General features: G+C 38.9%; 1 protein-coding gene across 8 annotated transcripts in view; it reads right to left on the reverse strand.

Annotated features, from left to right (window-relative positions):
- Positions 1-20,421, reverse strand: part of MLLT10 (MLLT10 histone lysine methyltransferase DOT1L cofactor) — a 149,477-nt gene that overhangs the window by 24,687 nt on the left and 104,369 nt on the right. For all 8 annotated transcript variants that reach the window (XM_081971672.1, XM_081971670.1, XM_081971674.1 and 5 more), the window contains one exon: positions 14,626-14,798. In XM_081971672.1, the coding sequence (XP_081827798.1) occupies positions 14,626-14,798 (173 nt within the window). The remainder of the gene's footprint in view (positions 1-14,625; positions 14,799-20,421) is intronic.

Here is a 20,421-nt window from a genome sequence, read left to right on the forward strand (position 1 = left end):
TTTTTCTAGTTTTCTTTTTTCCTAAAACAAGACAAATATATCTAGCACATGAAAATCAAGGATGGGAGGAGATTGTGAAATTTCATTTGAAAAGACTGATGTTATTATTGTTGTTTTGGGGCATGCCACTAATCGGATCCAAAGAATAAGGCTCCCCTCTAATAAAATATTTTTCCCATTGCATAATATCTGTTCATTCATAAACATCGTATGATTAATGAATAATTAAACAGTAATTCAATTCTCACAAGCAAGATACACAGCACCATAAAAAATTAACACTTAAAGGAGAAGTGATATCATATAAATTACAGACATTTCTAGTACTGACACAGAACATCCTGTGTCCCAACTTTTTAAAAAGCTGAAGCAGGTTTACAAACATGTAATTTCAAGAGGAATAGTGTGAATTTGAGCACCTGAAACCTGTAAATGTCCAATGAAACTTTCTATAACCCTACATATATCAAATGGTTGTACGGAACAAAAACGTGTTCTCATCACATCTTCTGTAACAACTTATTCACAGAAGTATGCTGGGTTCTATAGTTATTTGTTTTTAGATTAGAGCCATCAAACAGTGAACAAACACCTACATGAACAATATCAGCAGTTTTGTTCTTTTGTTACTAGAGATTATGGGGAAAAAATTGAATTCATTTGTACATTTCTTCATGTAAACAAATCATCTTTCAGGTGAAAGTTCAAGACATGAAAGGAAGGATATTATAGAATTATTAATTTACTTATTGCCTTTTTAGCTTCTCTAGCAGATAAAAGGATAAAATAAGATTAAAAGGTAAACAGGACACTAGTGTTTTAACAAAATAATTGTGCTATTTAAATAAAAGCTGTGGAAAATGCCAACTTTCATTTCTGGTTAATTGTTTTCCCAAACATAAGAAAAGCATTAAATCTGATACCAAGGCAGTAGCATTCTCTGACCAAGATAGAATATTACTGGTTTCTTCTATCATTAGCTATACATTGTATTTATAATGTAATCTTTGCACTGGGATAAAATTTTTAGAATTGGTTATGAAAAGTGACATTAAAAAAAGCTTTTATTTCTTTTTATTTTGAAAAGGTTAAAGGGGGGAGGGATTTAGCTCTCTAAGCTACATGGTATAACAATTTCACATATTGAGATAAAGATTCAATTTTGGTATTATTTAAAAGTAAAAAAGAACCATGTACAATATATATCAACTTCATTAAAAAGCATTTATTAAAAATGTAGACTAATTTGAATAATATGATAAAGGTAAAATCAAGGCATAGCATTTAGCACTTTCAGAAGTATGATACACCTTATTTGACTTGTATTAATTTAATGAAAATCATTAAGAACTGAAATACACTACTAAAATTATAACACTGAAATTAAAATAAACTGGTTGTGTGTGTGCTTGTGTGTCTATTTGTATATAGGTTTGTGTGTGTGTGTCTGTCTGCTTTCTGTGTATATATCTATATACTCCCAAAATCCCTTTGATTATAAAAAGTGTAGCACTGGAACACAGTAACAAATCATATAAATATTATTTTAATGCTTGTATTAGGCTGAATATTTTTCTTTCATTACATATATTTAAAGAATAAAATAGAAAAGCATTGACATTTTGATATAAATATATACATTAATTTACTAAATATATTGCAATATATGTAATGCATCTGATCTGCTGATACTGAAACACAAAGACTTTACACAACTTCACTAAACAATTCACCAATCTGGGTGTGCTGTGAGTCTGAGAATTCTAGTCTTTCTTTAGGCACAAAGTCAGTTGGGTGACTTTAGGCCAGTCATTCCATGTTAGCCCTAAGAAGAAGGTAATGACAAACTACTTCCGAACATTTTGGCAAGACAATTGTGTGGATTAGTCTAGGTAGACACTTGAATCAGAAATGACTTGAAGGTAGGGGGGGGGGAGTTCTGCTGAGCTATACGTTGCATTTCAAAATTTACTTTTAACAAGCACACTGATAGAAAAATAGCCCTGCTGTATATTACTGAATCTTATAAAATCTTTTTAAAAAGCACAAACTCTGTCATCTCAACTTTTAAGTTACTAAATATTTTCTAATATACACCTCATTTAAGTTTAAGACACCTTCCAGTAAGGTTTTAATACTCAGCATGTGATGAGAGATGAAACCAAGTGTGAACAACTTTGAGGTCCCATGAGAGGGCTGACTGTTAAAGCTGTCAGATTCAATTGCATCATTCCACATTATTCAATGCCCCAAACTTCTCTCTAATTGTTAGGGGCTTAACATATTCAAACCCATTGTTTAGGCTAATGCTAAAATGCCCACAGTTGAATTTCCATAAAGAAGAAGGAGGGATTTAATTGTATAAGAAGTGACTGGGCCACCAATTCCAGGGTTGCTTCATAATCAGTTTATAACTAATCAATACTCTTCTTGAGAATTAGTTTTTGTTGTTAGTTTTTGTTGTTGCTATTAAAGAACAGAGGAACATATTTAAAAATGAAATAAAAACAATTTATCTGCTTGCTTCAACTTGGAAATAGGTTCCCCCTATAAACATTCTTTCTTAAAAGTTACAAGTGAATTTTTTTAGATTTATCAATGCATTCTACTTATAAGAATTTATTCAAAGTTACTAATTGTTTTGAATGTGCATTTATCAACAAAATTTTTATATTCACTCAATATTTAACTTATGAAAAACAGGAATATTTATAAACAACAGGACAATATAAATATTTATGAAAAAGAAGAAAATATTTGCCAATTTCTAGAATTTGTATTCAATATAATACCAGCAGAAATACAAGTTGCTGTATACAGTTACTGGCAAGCAGTTTCATTAGTAGTTGTGTGTCTGCTATTTACTGTACAAGCACTTGTTTTAGTTAAGTGCTTATCATTTAGTTAAGGACATAGCACAAGTACCTAGTTTAATGAAGAATTGGACATTTGCAAAAAAAAAAGTGTGTAAGGGGAATCAAAGCATTATATTTCACTTTAATTAAACAGATTTTTTCTATGACCAAAACTTTGCAGTGGCAAAGTGACTCAATTGGATGCCACCCAAATCTTCTGATCAACAAAATACAAATATGGAATATAAAGATGACCAAAGTACTAAGAAACATAATATAATGCAAGGCATAAAGGAACTCCTGCAACACTGCTCATTATCGAACACCAGAAGAAAATTTCACTCATCGGAGTCAACTTTTGAATAGCCATATAAGTACTGGATTCACTCACCTGGATACTGAGGTTCAAAATTAGAATGCATTGCACAATTTTATTTTCGGAAACAGCTTGTCTCTCCAGCAGAAATAAAAAGATGATAAAAGGAGCCCAGCAATGTTAACCTTTTTCAGCACTTAGAAGAGACACATCAACAATCCAAAAGATACACAGAATAATATGAAATATCCCAGAGATTCTATAGCAATCTTTTACAAAATTTCTCACTTAATCAGAAACATAAGTTTATTTTTTCCTCAGATTTTTTAAAATAAAAACTACTCTTAGCATATTTGAGGGTTTACATTAGAATAAGCTATTTGTCCAAAAAAGCATTCCTAAGAGTAATTTGTGTGGGTGTGAGGATGGGGAGGATTAACTGACTATTCATCTGCCATTTATAAAATTAACCCCAGGTGTTAGGGTGGAGCATCTAGTTTCTTCTTCTCCAGGGATTTTTCTCCCTTTTCTTTCCCCGTGGATTTAATTAAATACCTATGCCACTCTATCAGATATAAGACCACCTCCAACTTCCTGACCCTGGAATGCCACATTTCAAAGTTTATTACCAAGGGAAACTTGCTAGTTATAAATCTACACCATAGAATTTTCTGAGGACACATTACAGGCTGCCAAGACAGATGTGTCTTTCCACCTTTAGTGGGCCCATGGCAACCACCCAAATCTAGAGGAAGGACATAATTTCAAATTGTATTGTTCATTTGTATTACTAATTTTCAAGAATAGTAGATGCAATTGAAAAATAAAAATGCAAATGAAATAAACTGACAAGCCATTACTTTCTATTTTAATGCTTTTGAAGCCCCTAACCGTTTGAACTTAAAAGGACTACATCATTTCCCCCCCAAAAAAATCAAAACATTGCTTAGGCATACTTTTGTCGGGCACTTGTTTTATGAGATAGATATTTTTAATGTGCATAGCAAAATATAAAGTATAAACTGTCTGATAGTATAAAATCCCTGTCAAATTAAATGCATTCATATTGATTTAAAAAGAGAAATATTAACATCTAATAGTTAAAAGCCAAGATAGTAACAGCATGAGTAAAGAAATGAATATCTATATAGAAGGATAAAACATAAAATGTAAGGGCAAACAATTTAATTTTTAATTATAAGGAAGAACTCTAAATCTCAGCACTGTTATTGCTTTATTACCCTGTCTTGAACATGTCGTAATTTTACCAGGCAACTTTTAAAACAGAACCTTTTTAAAATTGCTTTCTTTAAAAATATGAATATAATTGCACATTACTTAAAGATTAACTAGACTTTTATCCTATAAAAGATTTTGTAATAGCTTGCTTAAGGTATTCCTACATTTATTATCTTAGCATCCTTTCAGAGAATACAGTCACATATATGCACAATGTGTTATGAACTCTATATGTGTACCTACACATGGATTTATGAACGCATATATAAATTCACCACCAGTAATTGTCTTAGGAAGCTAAACTGAAGTAGTGCTTCTCTCAGTTCATCAGAGAGGTCAATGTGCCTCAGTTGCCTGGAGACTGATGGTTGCTACAGCAGCATCAGATAAGCCCGACTAAATAAGCTTCAGCTTGAAGGCAGAAACCATTTACTGGAGGACTGAAGCCCTGATGCAGCTGTCTCAGCATGCAGAGGTGTGCAAAAGATTACACAATTCTTTAGCAGACTTATTGAATTATATTTATAAGGAGGTGTATGTTACTGAAATCAAATTATTGAACAGCAACCATTTTAACTGAACCAAGGATTATTATCACAAGTAGCTATGATTCTTTTCTTCTTATAGTGGAGTCACAAGTTTGTTTAAAATTTCCTTTTTGGTTGTAAATTCTACTCTTTACCCCAGAAGCTACAGTCAAAATGATGAACTAAAAAAAGAGATTTTGCTTAATTTTACCTAGTAACAGATATTCAAATGAGACATTATGAAATTACATTTTAAATAAAGGTGATAACAGAAACCTTTTACTGTTTTCTGGGTAAGTTACTGTTAACATCAGTAAATATGTGATCATTTAGGAATCCCTGTGTTAACAGAGAGGAAATATTGATTAAATATCATTGTTTTAATACTACCTGCCAGCAAGGGTCACTCTGGAATGTTACAAATACAATACCACTTTTCAAAAACACAAATTCAGGACAAACTTCAGGTCTTGACATAACAATTCTCCACAATTTTCTATACATAGTTTGTGCATATAACTGCTGTAGAGAGTTAACATTCCAATATAAGTTACATACAGTAGTACTGTTAGTCTATTCCTATTTTCAGGAAAAATACTAAGACTATAATGTTTGCCTTGTCTCATTATAGTTTTTATTTGAAAAACAGAATTGTTATCCAAATATTGTAAATGTCCACTGTGGTTAATCTGTGAATATTGTTGTCCAAAGAAAAGCTTTCCTGTTGCACAATTCTAATAATCTACTGAGAAGCAAATCCCTATGAATTCAATGCCTTTACAGCTAGATATAGTTAGATATTCTAGCCTTTCTGATAAATTTGGATTTATTAGCTTCTTGCTGCATTTCCAGAATTGCTAGTTACAATTTCTTCTCTGGTAATGTAATAATGTAATTCCTGGAATGTAGATATAGGAATTCCATATACTTTATTTGGAACAATGCCTGAATTATGGATGAGAGATGGTCATTTCCCAATCCACTTTTAAATAAATGGTCTTACATATTTCACATTGAAGCCAATTTTTTCATTTAAAAAAATCTGGATTTATTCTGATGGAAAAAAAGGATTCTGCTAAAAAAATTGATTCGTATTAATTGGAGAAGCCATAGTGGTGCAGTGGTTACAATGCAGTATAGTTCAGGCTAAGTCAGCTCGCTGTTGGGAATTCGATCCTTATCGGCTCAGGGTTGACTCAGTGGTCAGTAAAATGAGGACTCAAGATTGTTGGGAGCAATATGCTGACTCTATAAACTGCTTAGAGATGTCTGTAAAGCATTGTGAAGCAGTATATAAATCTACGTGCTATTGCTATTTTTTTTAAAAAAACAGGAAGGCAAGAATTCACATAATTTGAATTCCACAGGAACAGACTCAAAAAAGGGGGAAAAAGAAATTACTATATAAATAGGGAAAAGGGGCAAAAAAGGGAAAACAGGATAACACTGATTCAAAACTATGAAAATAAACAAAACTGTATGCTTCGGATGGGTGATAGTTCCACATAATATAAACAGACTTGAACATATTTTACAGGTATTTACTTAAAAATAAATTAATTTAAAATAAATTACTATAAAATATTACAGATAATTATGATTCTACACTCACATCTTTCAGCAAGTTTCTTTCATTTGCTGGTCCTCATATAGTCAAACAATCCAGCAGAGTACAAAAGTATTACCATACTCAAGGAAACACTAATGTTTCCAGAAATATCCCAATGTTCAGTAACCATGGAGTGTTGATTTATTATTGGGGAAGGGAAAATGAAAAGCAAATCTTGGAAAAGAACATGTCTGGAGTCAAACAATTGCAAATTGCAACTTAAATAATTTAATGCAAACAACTTGCATATGTAGTATGCTTCTTCAACTTTTTCTCTTCACCTTAGGAAGAATCGAACTGTAGGAACTAAAAGGATGTGTGGAAGACATAGTTTAAATATGGAAAATATAAAAATAACTCACAGTTTATAAGCACTACAATATAGTTTAGACAATAACATCGGCGGCTTTCTCGTTTTCAAAAAGGAAAGGAAAGCTATCTAATATGGAACAAATGAAATACATTTTAAGAATAAAAAAGTGTCACTGAAGATAAAAGAGAAAGAATGTAACACTTTCATTTTAAGAATAAATGTGTGGAAAAAGAGCTAGAACAGGAAAATAAACTAAATATTTTAGGTATTAATTGTAAAAACTAAACTACAGCAATAAACATGCTTAACATTCATTACTTACAGTGCAATCCTGATTGCTTTTCTATGGAGTTTATGTTCAGGTAAATGTACAACAGATTGACCGTTGGCTTACCTGAATGGTCATTATCTAGGCGCTGCGGGAGTGTCCAAGAATGGGTTAACTTCAGCTTGCTGCCCAAGGACTGAGTTCAAATCTTTGTGTAGCCACGCCTCCTGCTCCCTCCAGGAGCTCAGTTTTAAAAACGAAGGTATCCGATGAAAGGTTGCTGTGTGGAAAACGTCCGTGTCTCCTGGTGCAAAGTCCTGCATCCATCCGGAGAAAAGACCCCGAGGTGGGTTTGGACACTCCCGCAGCGCCTAGAGAACGACCATTCGGGTAAGCCAACGGTCATTCTCCTAGGCGCTGCTTGGAGTGTCCAAGCATGGGACATACCCAAGCTATGTGGTTCCAGGGTGGGAAGAAGGAACAATCCCGTCCCCAGGGGCCGCGAGGACCCTCTGCAGGACCCTCCTTCCGAAGAAGGCCTCAGCCAAGGCGAAAACTTCCAATCTGTAGTTACGAATGAACAGAGACGGCGAGGACCAGGTAGCTGCCCGGCAAATTTCCTCAATTGGAGCTTGAGTGGCCCAGGCAGCTGTCATTGTGGCGCTCCTCGTGGAGTGTGCTGTGATACGAGGAGGAACAGGCATGGCCTGAAGTTCATACGCCAACTTTATGCATGCCCGCAGCCAGCGACCAATGGTAGCTGATGACACTTTCCTGCCCATTGATGTAGGCTGGAAAGACACGAAGAATGACTCCGACCTGTGAAACGAGGCCATCCTCTTCTTGTACACTTGCACGACTCGGCGCACATCCAGTTTGTGCCAAGTCCGTTCTCTGGGATGGTTAGGGCGCGGACAGAAATTGGGCAGAATCACCTCCTGAGTTCTGTGGAATAAACTGTTGACCTTCGGCAAGAAGGCCGGGTCCAACCTCAGAATGACCCTGTCCGAATGTATTATGCAAAGGTCCTCCCTCACGGAGAGTGCTGCCAGTTCCGAAATTCTGCGTGCAGAGGTAATGGCCACAAGAAAAGCCGTTTTGAGGGATATATATCGTAGGCTGATCGAGCGAATAGGCTCGAATGATGGTGACGTCAAAGCCTGTAAGACGATTGACAAATCCCAAGTCGGGTAACGGTGCACTGTCGGGGGGCGTAGGTTGGTAGCCCCTTTCAGGAAGCTGAGGACCCTTGGGTGTCTGCTGAGCAGTAGAGAGTCACCTCTGGACAGGATGGTGGCGAGGGCCGCTGTCTGCCTCCGAAGTGTGTTGGGGGCAAGTCCTTTGTCCAGGCCCTCCTGTAGAAATTCCAGGATCTGTGGAATTGTCGCAGCCATGGGGCTGATCTGCTGGGAGCGACAACAGGAGAAAAAGGTGGACCATGTTACCTTGTAAATCCGCACAGTTGAGGGTCTCCTGGATGCCAGAATGGTATGGATCACCCTGTCGGAGAAGTTGTCCCATCTCAGGAGCTCCCCCTCAAATGCCACACGGCCAATTGGAGCCAGCGAGGGTCCGGGTGAGGAAAGGTCCCCTAGCTGTCACGATGTTAAAAAGTTTGCTAGGCATGAACTGACATTCAAGAGTTAAACTAAGAAAGAGTTATTGCGCAGGTCATAAAAGTTCTTATCTGAAAGTGATTTATTGCGCATGCGTCACACATTCCAGAATTCCTTTCTTCTTTGTCCGGCTGCCAAGGCAGACGGAGCTTTCATTATCAAAATGTAACCATTAGTTATTTCTGTTTCATTTACTTTTATTATTTTATTATTAAAGTTTGTTTATTAATTAGAATACTTCCTGATGATTGACATAGGCCTTGGTGGCGATGTTGTCCGTCAGAATGAGGACATGGTGGCCTTCGATGAACCGACGGAAATGGCGCAGGGCCAGTCTGGTGGCTCTGAGCTCCAGCCGATTGATGTTGTGGGCGAGCTCCGCCTGCGACCACCTGCCCTGCGTCACGTGAGTCTGTAGTTGGGCGCCCCAGCCGTACAGGCTGGCGTCTGTTTTTACGACCAGGCGTTCTGGTTCTTTGAAGAGAGATCCCCTCGCTATCGCCGAGGATTGCCACCACCTGAGCGACCGGAGCACCTTAGGAGGGACGGCGACCACCCTTTTGGCGTTGCTGGCCATGCGTCGCTGTACGGGGAGAAGGAACCACTGAAGTTCCCGTGCATGCAGCCGCGCCCATGGAACCACAGCTATGCACGAGATCAGCTTCCCCAGCAACTGGGACAGAGTTACCAGAGGAGCCGACCTGACTTTCCTGACCTGGCGCACGAGGGATGCGATACTGTCTCTTCTCTCCTGTGTGAGGAACACCCTGCAGGTTCTGGAGTCGATCACGGTGCCCAGGTGCCGGATCCTGAAGGTGGGCTCCAGGTGGCTCTTCTCCAGATTGATGGAGAACCCGTGATGTTGCAGCGTGTGGATGGTGGTCTCGAGATCCTGACACGCCCTCTGTCTGGACATTGACAATAACAAGATGTCGTCTAAGTAGCAGATCCGGCCGAGCTCTGAGGTGTGCGGCGATGGCAGCCAGGATTTTGGTGAACGTCTGGGGGACCGGTGATAGGCCGAAGGGAAGAGCCTTGTATTGGTAATGCTTGGTCGCAAACTGGAACCTCAAGAACTTGCAATGCACCGGGTGGATGGGAACGTGCAGGTACGCTTCCTTCAGGTCGATTGAGGTCAGGAAGTCGCCCTGCCTGATGTAGCCCAAGATGGTTTGGAAGGACTGCATCTGGAAGCGCTTGTACGCTAAGTAGATGTTTAGCTTTTTGAGGTCCAGAATGGCTCTCACCTCTCCCGATGCCTTGGGGACCAGGAATAGGATCGAATAGAACCCCCTGCCTTCCTGACCCCTGAGCACCTGTTCTATGGCTGCTATGTCCAGAAGCTGTTGGATCTCTGCCTGCATCATCTGTTGCTTGTGGGACGACTGAGGTATGGGGCAACGAATGAACAACTGAGGAGGAAAGGATAGGAAGTTTAAGGTGAGGCCGTGTCGGACGGTGTTCAGTACCCAAGCGTCCGTCGTTGACTCCTCCCACCTTTCGGCGTAAAGCTATAGCCGACCCCCGATGGGAGGGATCCAGTGACGGTCACCTGGATCTACAATTGGAGCAGTTAGAGAACCCTCCTCGAAAGGACCTATGGTATCCCTGTTGTTTGGATCTATCTCTGAAGGGTGCCCTATCCTGGTTGCGGTCCTGCGACTGGGGGTAGGACCTGGAAAAGCTCCCTGAAGTGGAGGAGGAGTCATTGTTCCGAAAGGGCTGCCTGGGGAAATAGGGGCGGCCCTTGTGATCCTGTTTTTTAGAGACCGCTGGGAGGATCTTCCGTTTGTCCTTGGACTCAATTAGGACAGAGTCCAAGGCCTCCCCAAATAGCTTGCCACCCTTAAATGGAGCCACTTGGCCTTCATGTCGGCCTGCCAGTGTCTTAACCATAGCAGGCGACGGGTGGTTACATTGGAGGCCATAGCTCGTGATGAAAATTTTGTAGCGTTAAGTGAGGCATCGGCTGAGTATTCGACCGCAGCGATGATTTTATTCACGTCCTGGCGCGACCTGGTATCACCAGCAGGGAAGCTGGCCAGCAATTTGTGAAGCCAAAATAGAGCTGCCCTGCCAAAGTAGGAAGAGGCCTTCATGGCCCATGCGGTGGCCATGTGGGTCTTGTGACAGGCCTTCTCCACCTTCTTGTCTTCCGCCTTCAATCCCTCCAGAAGATCAGCTCGGAGGGCCAAGGTGGAGGTCAGCGCCACTATGAGGTCATCTACCTGTGGGAGCTTGAGAAGCTCCTCCATGGCGGCCTCTACCGAGTAGAGCTTCTTGTCAACCCCCCTAGGATTGGCCATTGTCCCAGGTTGGAGCCACTGACGCTGGATGATATCCAGGAACAACTGTGATGCAGAAACTAACTTCTGAGGAGGGGTGATCTCCTTAAAGAGGCCCGCGCCTGGATCCCCCGGCCCAATTGTGCTCTTGTCACTAGGATCAGCTGTATTCTTATCCGATTGGGTGGGAAGCCCCCTCTGGATGGCTGATGCCCTAGCCTTGGTCAGAATGGCCTTAAACCTAGAAGGCTTAAATAGGCCAGAGAAGGCAGGGGCATCGGGGGCCGGGTTCTCATCCTCTGATAGATCAGGGGCCTCCTGTCCACCCTCCTCCTCATCAGATACCTCACTGACCGCTGAGGAGGCAGGAGGGGAAGCCCCGGAGGTCTGAGGGAGAGCACCAGTGTTCTGCCCTCTAGCCTTTACCTTGCTCAACAGGGGCAAGGATAAGCTCAGCTATTGGATCCCATTAGCAATATCATGTGATATTGCCCGTTCAACCACCTCCTGCATTGCCAGGGGTAGCTCAGTGGTCTCCCCAGCCCTATGTTCAATGGGAGGAGCCACCTCCCCCAATAGGGAGCAGGCCTCATCCAAGTCCACGTCTCCAGAGAAGACGTAAGAGATCTGGGGGAGACCCTGAAAGGATTGGGGGAGAAACCGAAATCCCCTTCCTCAGCTAAATCAGGGGGGCCCTCCTGCTAGGTCTGTTCCAAAGGAATATCTGCAGAAACAGGTGGAACAGGCAGAGCACATGCGCGCACTGGCCACCTGAGTTCACCGTTTTTAAAAGCCATTTTTTGCCCTCTCCAGGCTCCAGAGGCTTTATAGGAGCCTGGGGAGGGTGAAAAGAACCCCCAGCTTCCCCCCCAGAGGCCCTCCGGAGACTTCAGGGACCGTCCAGAGGCTTCCCTGAAGCCTTCGGAACGCTTAAAACGACCCTCCGGTTTGCTCGGAGGGTTGTTTTAAGCGTTCCGAAGGCTTCAGGGAAGCCTCCGGACGGTCCCTGAAGCCTCCAGAGCGCTCAAAACGACCCTCCGCGCAAACCAGAAGTGACTTCCGGTTTGCTCGGAGGGTCGTTTTGAGCGCTCCGAAGGCATCAGGGAAGCCTCCGGACGGTCCCTGAAGCCTTCGGAGCGCTTAAAACGACCCTCCGAGCAAACCGGAAGTGACTTGCGCACTGGGGGGGGTCGCACATCGCATTATGGGTGCGGCATGCCCGCACACGACCCCCCCTGCGCTCCCCCCACTTGTGGCACACGAGCCAAAAAAGGTTCACCATCGCTGGCCTAGGAGAATACACCATTAGCATTACACAAACAACTTGTCAAAAATCTAACATCCACTTTTTCAGAAGCATTAAAGGAACAAATAATGAGCAATTATTATGCAACATGTGCCACCTATTATCCTCTTTCTTTGGAATAATGAGGTTAAAAAGATACTAATGTCTTTCTTAAAATGTATTTATCCAATGTTAGCACATAAGTAATAAAAAATACAAGCTATCGATATATGACATCATCTAACAAAATTCCAGATATTCAAAACAATTAAAGTAAATGTATGTGTGCATACAGAGAATACTAGAGTGAATTCAAAAGTAGAAACATACAATTGAAAGCACTTTTATATAATCACATATACAGGTAGTCCTTGATTTATGATTACAATTGAGACCCATTTTACGACCTTTCTTGCCAGTTATTAAATGAATCACTGCAGTTTTTAAATTAGTAACACAATTATGTTAATTTGGGTTCCCCATTGACTTTGCTGAGAAGGTTGCAAAAGGGGATCACATGACCCTGGGACATTACAACCAGCATAAATATGAGTCAGTTGCTAAGCACCTGAATTTTAATCACATGACCATGGAGATGCTGCAATGGCCATAAGTGTGCAAAACAGTCATAAGTCACTTTTTCACTGCTGTTGTAACTTTGATCTGTCACTAAATGAACTGTTATAAGTTGAGGACTACCTTTGTAATTGAAAAATCACCCTGTTTCCCCAAAAATAAGACCTCCCTAAAAATATTGCAATACAGCAACAGCCATGAAGTGACCATGCTTGCCGCCTCCTGCACCTCAAAAATAATAAGACCTCCCCGAAAATAAGGCCACATGCTTATTTCAGGGGTGAAAGAAAATAAGACCCTGTTTTATTTTCGGGGAAACACGGTAGTTAAAATATTTTCTCATTACTTTCTGTTTCTTAGATAGAAAACTATATGCCTGAAGAAATTATATTTTTACTTAAAAATAAATTATTGCAGTTTTGTTTTAATGATGACACTACTTACCATGGGCATTAAATAAAAGCTTCAGTAAATATTTCAATGTATCTCACCTGTAAAGCTGGAATTTATGAAGGGTTCTTAAAGGATTAACAGACTTTAATCTTATGCAGATTTACCAGAGCCTCTATTGTAATCAATGGGACTTATTTTGAACATTAAGTATAGCATTTCACTTGAATGTTGAAGTTCAAAAGTTTCTTTTAGTTCTAGTAATCTAGTAGGATATTTTTATGTTTTAAACAAAGAATTTTGCTTTTTGAGAATTCCTCATGTATAAAAATGACTCCTGGAGTAGATATGATGAGAAAAGATAAGAAGCTTTTTAAGCTAATTTAGTGGTTAAAAGGTTAATGTAGTAAGGAATTTTCATGAAATAAAACTAGGATACAATTTAGCTTTATTAGGTCTATAGGTGAATAACTAAAGAAGCTATTATAATTAAGCATGAGTTGTCTTTCATTATTTTTGGAAAGAGATCATGAATAATTTCTGTAAGTAAAAATATTCATGTAGCAAAATAGTTTAAATAAAGAGTTTGTTTGTTATTACCTCAGTATTTATATAGCTGTATTTATATATTTATAAACATTTGTTAGTTTGCCTTTATACTGCTACTGTTATGATTAATATACTAGTTTTTATATAATTACAGCATTTCTGCTATGATTGTAATATACTATTCAGCAAGTGATTACTTTAAAAAAATAATAGCTACTTCACTGGCTTTCAAATCTGCTTACAAATTTAAAGATACACTCATCAAATTATTATGCACATTAGATATGCCGAAGTAAGACTCTAAGTAATTAATAGTAATTACTAACTACAATTCACTGAAGATTTTCAAATATATTCATTAGATGGGTTTACAAATATAATGTAAATATTGTTTAACCAAAGCATACAGACTCACAATTGACTGGGCTAACATACTATGTTAAGTCCCAAACAAACAAACAAAATTAGCTTAATATAATGAATGAATTCTGTCATTGACCATACCTGCTAAGAAAATAAAGCTAGTAGAACAAATAGAATACCAAAACCGAAAGCCCATTTTTAAAAAATATCTAACTTTATAGTGTGCAGATTCTGAACATTAAATCCATTTGTGAAACTAATCAAAAGTGAATCAAAAATTAGAAGTTTTCTTCATAACACACTAAAAGAAACGAAAGATACATCTGTGGTTTATTTTTTCTTTAGATACATTTGTTTGAAAAAGCATATGCAAAATGCCAATATGTCCCATTTGCCACCTTAATATTGACGATCAAATACTTTTAATAACCTACTTGAGTTGCAGCAACAGCTGTAGCTACAGAAGGTGTAGAAGACAAAGTTCCCACTTGCTGCACATGACTAGAAGACTGTTGAGGTAAATGTGAACTGGAAACAGGAGTGCTAGATCCTGAGCCAGAGACTACATTTGGAAAAGATACTGCTACTTCATTACTGCTATAAATGCCTGTTAAAAGAAAGAGGAAAAACACATATGAACTAAATTATTACAGAAACTGGAGCTAAAAAACATCATGCCCCTAAGCTATTTATTTAAAAACAATAACACAATTATAACAAGCTTTATGGAAAACATGCAATAATTACATATATTTCTTTTCTTTGGGTGACTCTATTCAAATTCTGATGGCTGCCTCCCATATCTAATTTTTCATCAACATCAATATCTACTACCTAATTATGATAGCAGTGATCCATAAATAATATTATTAAATAATACTGAAAAATCTTGTGTATCAGCCCCAAAGCTTAAAACAAATTCTCTATCTTACAGGAATAGGCATAGATAATGCTACACATAGCTTAGAAGCGAAGGAATTCTCAAATTAATTGTGTACACTTGGAATACTATTTTGCTGCAAAAAAAAAACAAAGTTAGTATAGCAGGTGTTGCAAAGTATTTCGCAATAATCAATTTATATAAGAAGATATGAAGAAAGTAGACACATCAAACCTTCCAACAAAATTTCTGATGGAATAGATTAGTATCAGGGCTAAAATTTACAATGGCCTGTTTGATGGACACATCAAGGAAAGCTCAGTTTACTTAGGCAATTATCCATCGGGAGAGGAAGCACAACAACAGACAATTACATAGGGTTAATTTTGTTGGCTATTTTGTGAGAACCTCTCTGTTTGATCAGTTGATCCATATTGCATACCTAATCCTTAAGCTTGAGAGAAAGAGCAGTCAAAACAGCCTCTGTATATCAAAACTCATAGCAAAGGTTTGTAACAATGGACACATATCCCAAACAATGATTAGGTGCAAAGCCAAGTTTTCCTTACTGTTATTTAAATGGCCAATGGAGAAAGCAAAAATGTCCTAAAGATTTCCTAACACTTCCAATCATGCTTTTTAACCCAATTGTGTGTTGCCTTAGTTTCCATCTTAATTTTGCTGAAGATTGGATTAGTTAATAATGTCATGGTTATGGAACTAACAGGAGACAAAACTTTGCTAACAATCCTTGATGGAAAGAATCACATAGACCTCCATCAAAACAGTACCTGTGGCACCATTTACAATAAATTTCAGAACAATTAGAATATTCAGGCAAGATATATGTTTGATGATGGTATTTTAAAAAATCAAGAGTGAATTACTAGAAATTATATAAATTCAGCAATCAAAACCAAGCACATCCATTTTAATTAAGGCAAGGCAGTCACCTTTCTTATGAAATAATTAAAATTTTGCACTAAAGTTGATATTTTACCTAATATTATGTTTGAATAAATGAATGTGCAAATATGAGTACCGTGTATCCCTGAAAATTACGACATGTCCTGATAATAAGCCCATGCCACATTTTTCTGGTGGGCAAAAATATAAGCCCTCCCCCACAAATAAGCCCTCTGGACACCCCCCCCACCTCCGGCCAGGCAGAGCACCGCTCACCAACCTAAGGGTATTCCAAAGGTGCCAAGCAGCGGGAACCGGGGGGAGGCAAAGGTGATTGCGTTCCTTGGCGCCTTCGGGATACCGCTAGGTTGGTGAGCAGCGCTGTGCCCAGCTGAAGAGGGGGGTTGTCAGGTGGCTGCTCTCTTGCGAGCAGGCTCCCAAAGAGCCGGGCACAGCCTCATGGGTGAATGGCTGTGTAGTGCTGTCACAGCAGCACAACATAGCAGCCATGAAGCGACCATGCTCACGAGCAGCCACCTGGCAAACCCCCTTTCCAGCCGGGCACAGCGCCATTCACTGACCTAGGGGTATCGCATAAGCGCCTGTTCGTCGCTGCCCGGCTCCCACGGTTTGGCGCCTTCGAAATGCCAGTGAATGTCGCTCTGCAGGCTGGGGAGGAGGGTTACGCGAGCGGCTGTTCCACTCTCACTCACACGCTTCCTAGCCTCACGATGCCCTGGCCCACCTCTCCCCGCTGAGCCAGGGCATCTCCGCTGCCGCCGCATGGCTTTTTCGACAGCTTCCAAACTGAGTCTTCCGGCAGTGGCCACTCTGGGCGTACACTCTATGGTTCTGGGCCAACTGCCGGCAGAGCGTACAACCATAGAGCGTATGCCCAGAGCGGCCACTGCCGGAAGACTCGGTTTAGAAGCTGCAGAAAAAGCCACAGATGCTCTTTCTCTGCAGAGAGAGCTGGGCCATGGCATCGTGAGGCTGGGAGGAGCGAGAGCGGAACAGCCGCTCACGCAACCCCCCTCTCCAGCCATGCAGAGTGTCATTCACTGGCATTTCAAAGGCGCCAAGCCGCGGGAGCCAGGCAGCGGTAAGCAGGCGCTCACGCAGCTTGTCGATATCCCTAGCTCAGTGAATGGCGCTGTGCCCGGCTAGAAAGGAGGTTTGCCGGGTGTCTGCCCCTGAGCGTGGTCGCTTCATGGCTGCTGTGACAGCGCAACACACCCATTTGCCCATGAGGCTGTGCCCGGCTCTTTGGGAACCCGCTCGGAAGAGAGCACCCGCCTGGCAACCCCAAAACAATAAACCCTCCCCTCATAATAAGGCCCGTCATATTTTGTGGGTAAAAAGAAAATAAGACTCTGTCTTATTTTCGGGGAAATACGGTAGGTGTTCACAAAAGTGGATTGCAGCCAGATTGTGGTATCTCACTGCTTAGATAAGGCAACAATTAGTTTTTCCATGCAATGTGGGTTCCCATTCTGAAAAGTGCGAGGCCTGCTAGAATGTGATATAACAGTTTTACTCAGATTTCATCTGAGAACTCCTGTACAAAGAATGGTTAATTACAAAAAAAACCCGAAAATTCTATCTAATTCACAATCAAAATATAAATATAACTGAAGCAACCATGTCTAAAATTGATAATGTCCAGTCCAATAAGAAGTAAAAAAAAAACTATTATAGGTTGCTAATCCAACAGCATAGAATGCGGAAACCTATATCTAAAGTAGAAAGTAACTTCTATTAAACTTGCCCAGCCAGCCATGAAAACTTTTTCAAGATCTTCAACAAATGATTGTGTAATGGATTGATTTCAAATAATCAAGAGGACAGATCTTCAATCAGAAATGCTGAAGGGACATTTTTTGGATGTAAACTAATACATAGACATACTAAGAACTAATCACCTTATACTACAAAATAGCTTGAATTAAAAAAATAAAAATTCATAGTAAAACTGCATTTCAGAAAAAAAATACATATATGGAATATAAATGTAATTAATAAAAACATCACCTTTTGCTGCTATTTGATCATAGTTTTTTATAGTTGTACCTATAATGATGGACAGTTGGCAATTATATATACTGTATTTTATCTCTTTTTGTAACTCGATATACATATAATTTTAAGTAAAGCCATTTGGCCTATTTAATTTGATATTTGAAGAATATCCTAGTACGTTTACTGTAATCACATGGCTTAATTTGTGAATGAAGTGATAATATTAAATTTGAATTAGATGAATTACCCACTATCCATTCAATAATATGCACATTTGATTTTTTTTTCTTAAATTGTTTATAGTCTCCTTTTTTTAGGAACAACAAATAAGCTACTACATGTTTTTCCGCACAAAAATGTTCTTCTAAAGTAAATTGGACTGAGAGAGTGATTGGTCCAAACATCACACAGTGAGCTTCCATGGAGATAAATTTGAATCTCAATCATCCCTACTTGGTCCAACATCCTAATCTTCACATTGGCTATTTAAGATTAGATTTTTAAGATATGCTAGTCATCAATCAGCATTCCACATTTAGCCTGGTTATTAAAAAGCTTTTTGCAACTGTATACACAGACTGAAAAATGTTTTTCGTGTGTCTTAAATAATGACAGGCTGCCTGTCTATAGGCTTCAATATCAATATGTCATTAGCAACAATCTATTGCTCCTGAGAAAGTAGACACAATCCTGGGCAGTATGGACACAACCACTTATTTTTTAGAACCATGTTATTTGAAAGACTGTCTTTTCCCAACTACATGTACCTGGTCCATTAGAGAAGGGAGGCATGTATATATTACGGGTCCCTTGCCTTAAGGAGGTTCATCTGGTAAGAAAAAAACCTCCTTCATGGTGGCTTGATCTCTGTGGAAATAAGACTGGCCCCAAATCTTGACACTCTTTCGAAAGACACTGAAGATATGGTTTTGCCAGTGGTCTGGAGCCTCCAGGGAGGTACAAAGTCCATTGAGTGGCAGGTTTGATTTTTATTGCCAGAGCGGTGGGGGTTTTGTTTTGGGATTTTATTTCTGCTGGATGCCCAGAATCACTGTGAGTTAAGCAGCCACATAAATTTTCGAAATCAATAAATAATAATCATTATAAATTCTTTCTCCTTTTCACAGCTATTTTAATGATTATAACTCTAATTATTTAAATGCAGTCACTATGCTTAATAAAAACACTGCCTAACAATAAACTAATCATTAATGAAAGTAGTTCAAATATTAAGTCTTGCCAATTTTACATTTGTATAACCACAAGCTCATATTTGGGGCTTAACACTAGACAAACAACCAAGTAGAAAACAATACCCTAATCAGGAAACTACCAAGAAAAAAACAATACAAAAACAAAATTTGAAATGCAGTCTATGTTTCACAAATTACTACAAAACATAAAATATTCAAGTGAAAAACATATGATATTACTGCTTCATATGTGTATTTTTTCTTTTGTTTACATAAATACTACTTCTGCAAAACTTCCTCAAATCACTGGAGATAGGGCACTTTTTGCTCTTATATATATTGTTTCAAATGCTCTTATCCATAATTATCCATAGCAGACACTTTCCCCTATCATAAATCATCTAAATTTAAACTTATTTTTTTCTATGTAAAACACTTTTTTTTTCTTTTTGGAGACTTTAAACAGATTTTTAATAGTCAATTGCTGATTGCTATCTTGCAAATGAGGTACCACAAATGCTGTCTGTAGTAAATCATTTCCAGATGTCCAAAAATGATTGATTTCCAAACAGTCCTAATATTTTGTTTTCTTAGGAAGCATTCAACAAAAATGTAACATTTCAAGTTTATACATATGTTTTGATCTGTCAAATCCATAAAGGATCCTGATAATAAAAACAAAACTATAAAATAAATTCTAGCACAATAAAGATGTAAAGATTAACTGCTTGATTGCTACCACGAATCTTTAAGTATTTTAAATGCCAATGGCAAAAAGACTACTTGGTGGAAAGCATTTGAGAAAGAGTGGATTTGAATTAGATAGCGGATAGTTCCTTACTATACAGAAAGGGACTTGTAGTGATAAAAATGTTTCTTAAATTGTATCCCAAAGATATAGATATTAAAAATAAAAGCCAGTACTTGAATAAAAGAAAAAATACTTTAATATTGATATTCGTGTTACAGTTGGTTAAAGAGATAGAATGGAACCACATAAGCCCATGTTAAATCTGTTCTCATCCACAGAAGCTCACTATATGATTTTGAGCCAGTCATTCTTAGTCAAATCAATTCAAAAAGTTGTTGTTAAAAAAAAATATCTGCAACCTTCAGAAACAAGATATTAGATAAATATTCCCAGTCAATTTTCATGCTTTTACTTACATGAGCTGCAGTTTCTGAAAATGTCTGCATTTGCTAAAAATAAAGCAATCAACCTCACAGAATAG

The sequence above is a fragment of the Natrix helvetica genome (assembly GCF_964273705.1).
Source record: "Natrix helvetica genome assembly, chromosome: Z".
NCBI classification, from domain to species: Eukaryota; Metazoa; Chordata; class Lepidosauria; order Squamata; family Natricidae; genus Natrix; species Natrix helvetica.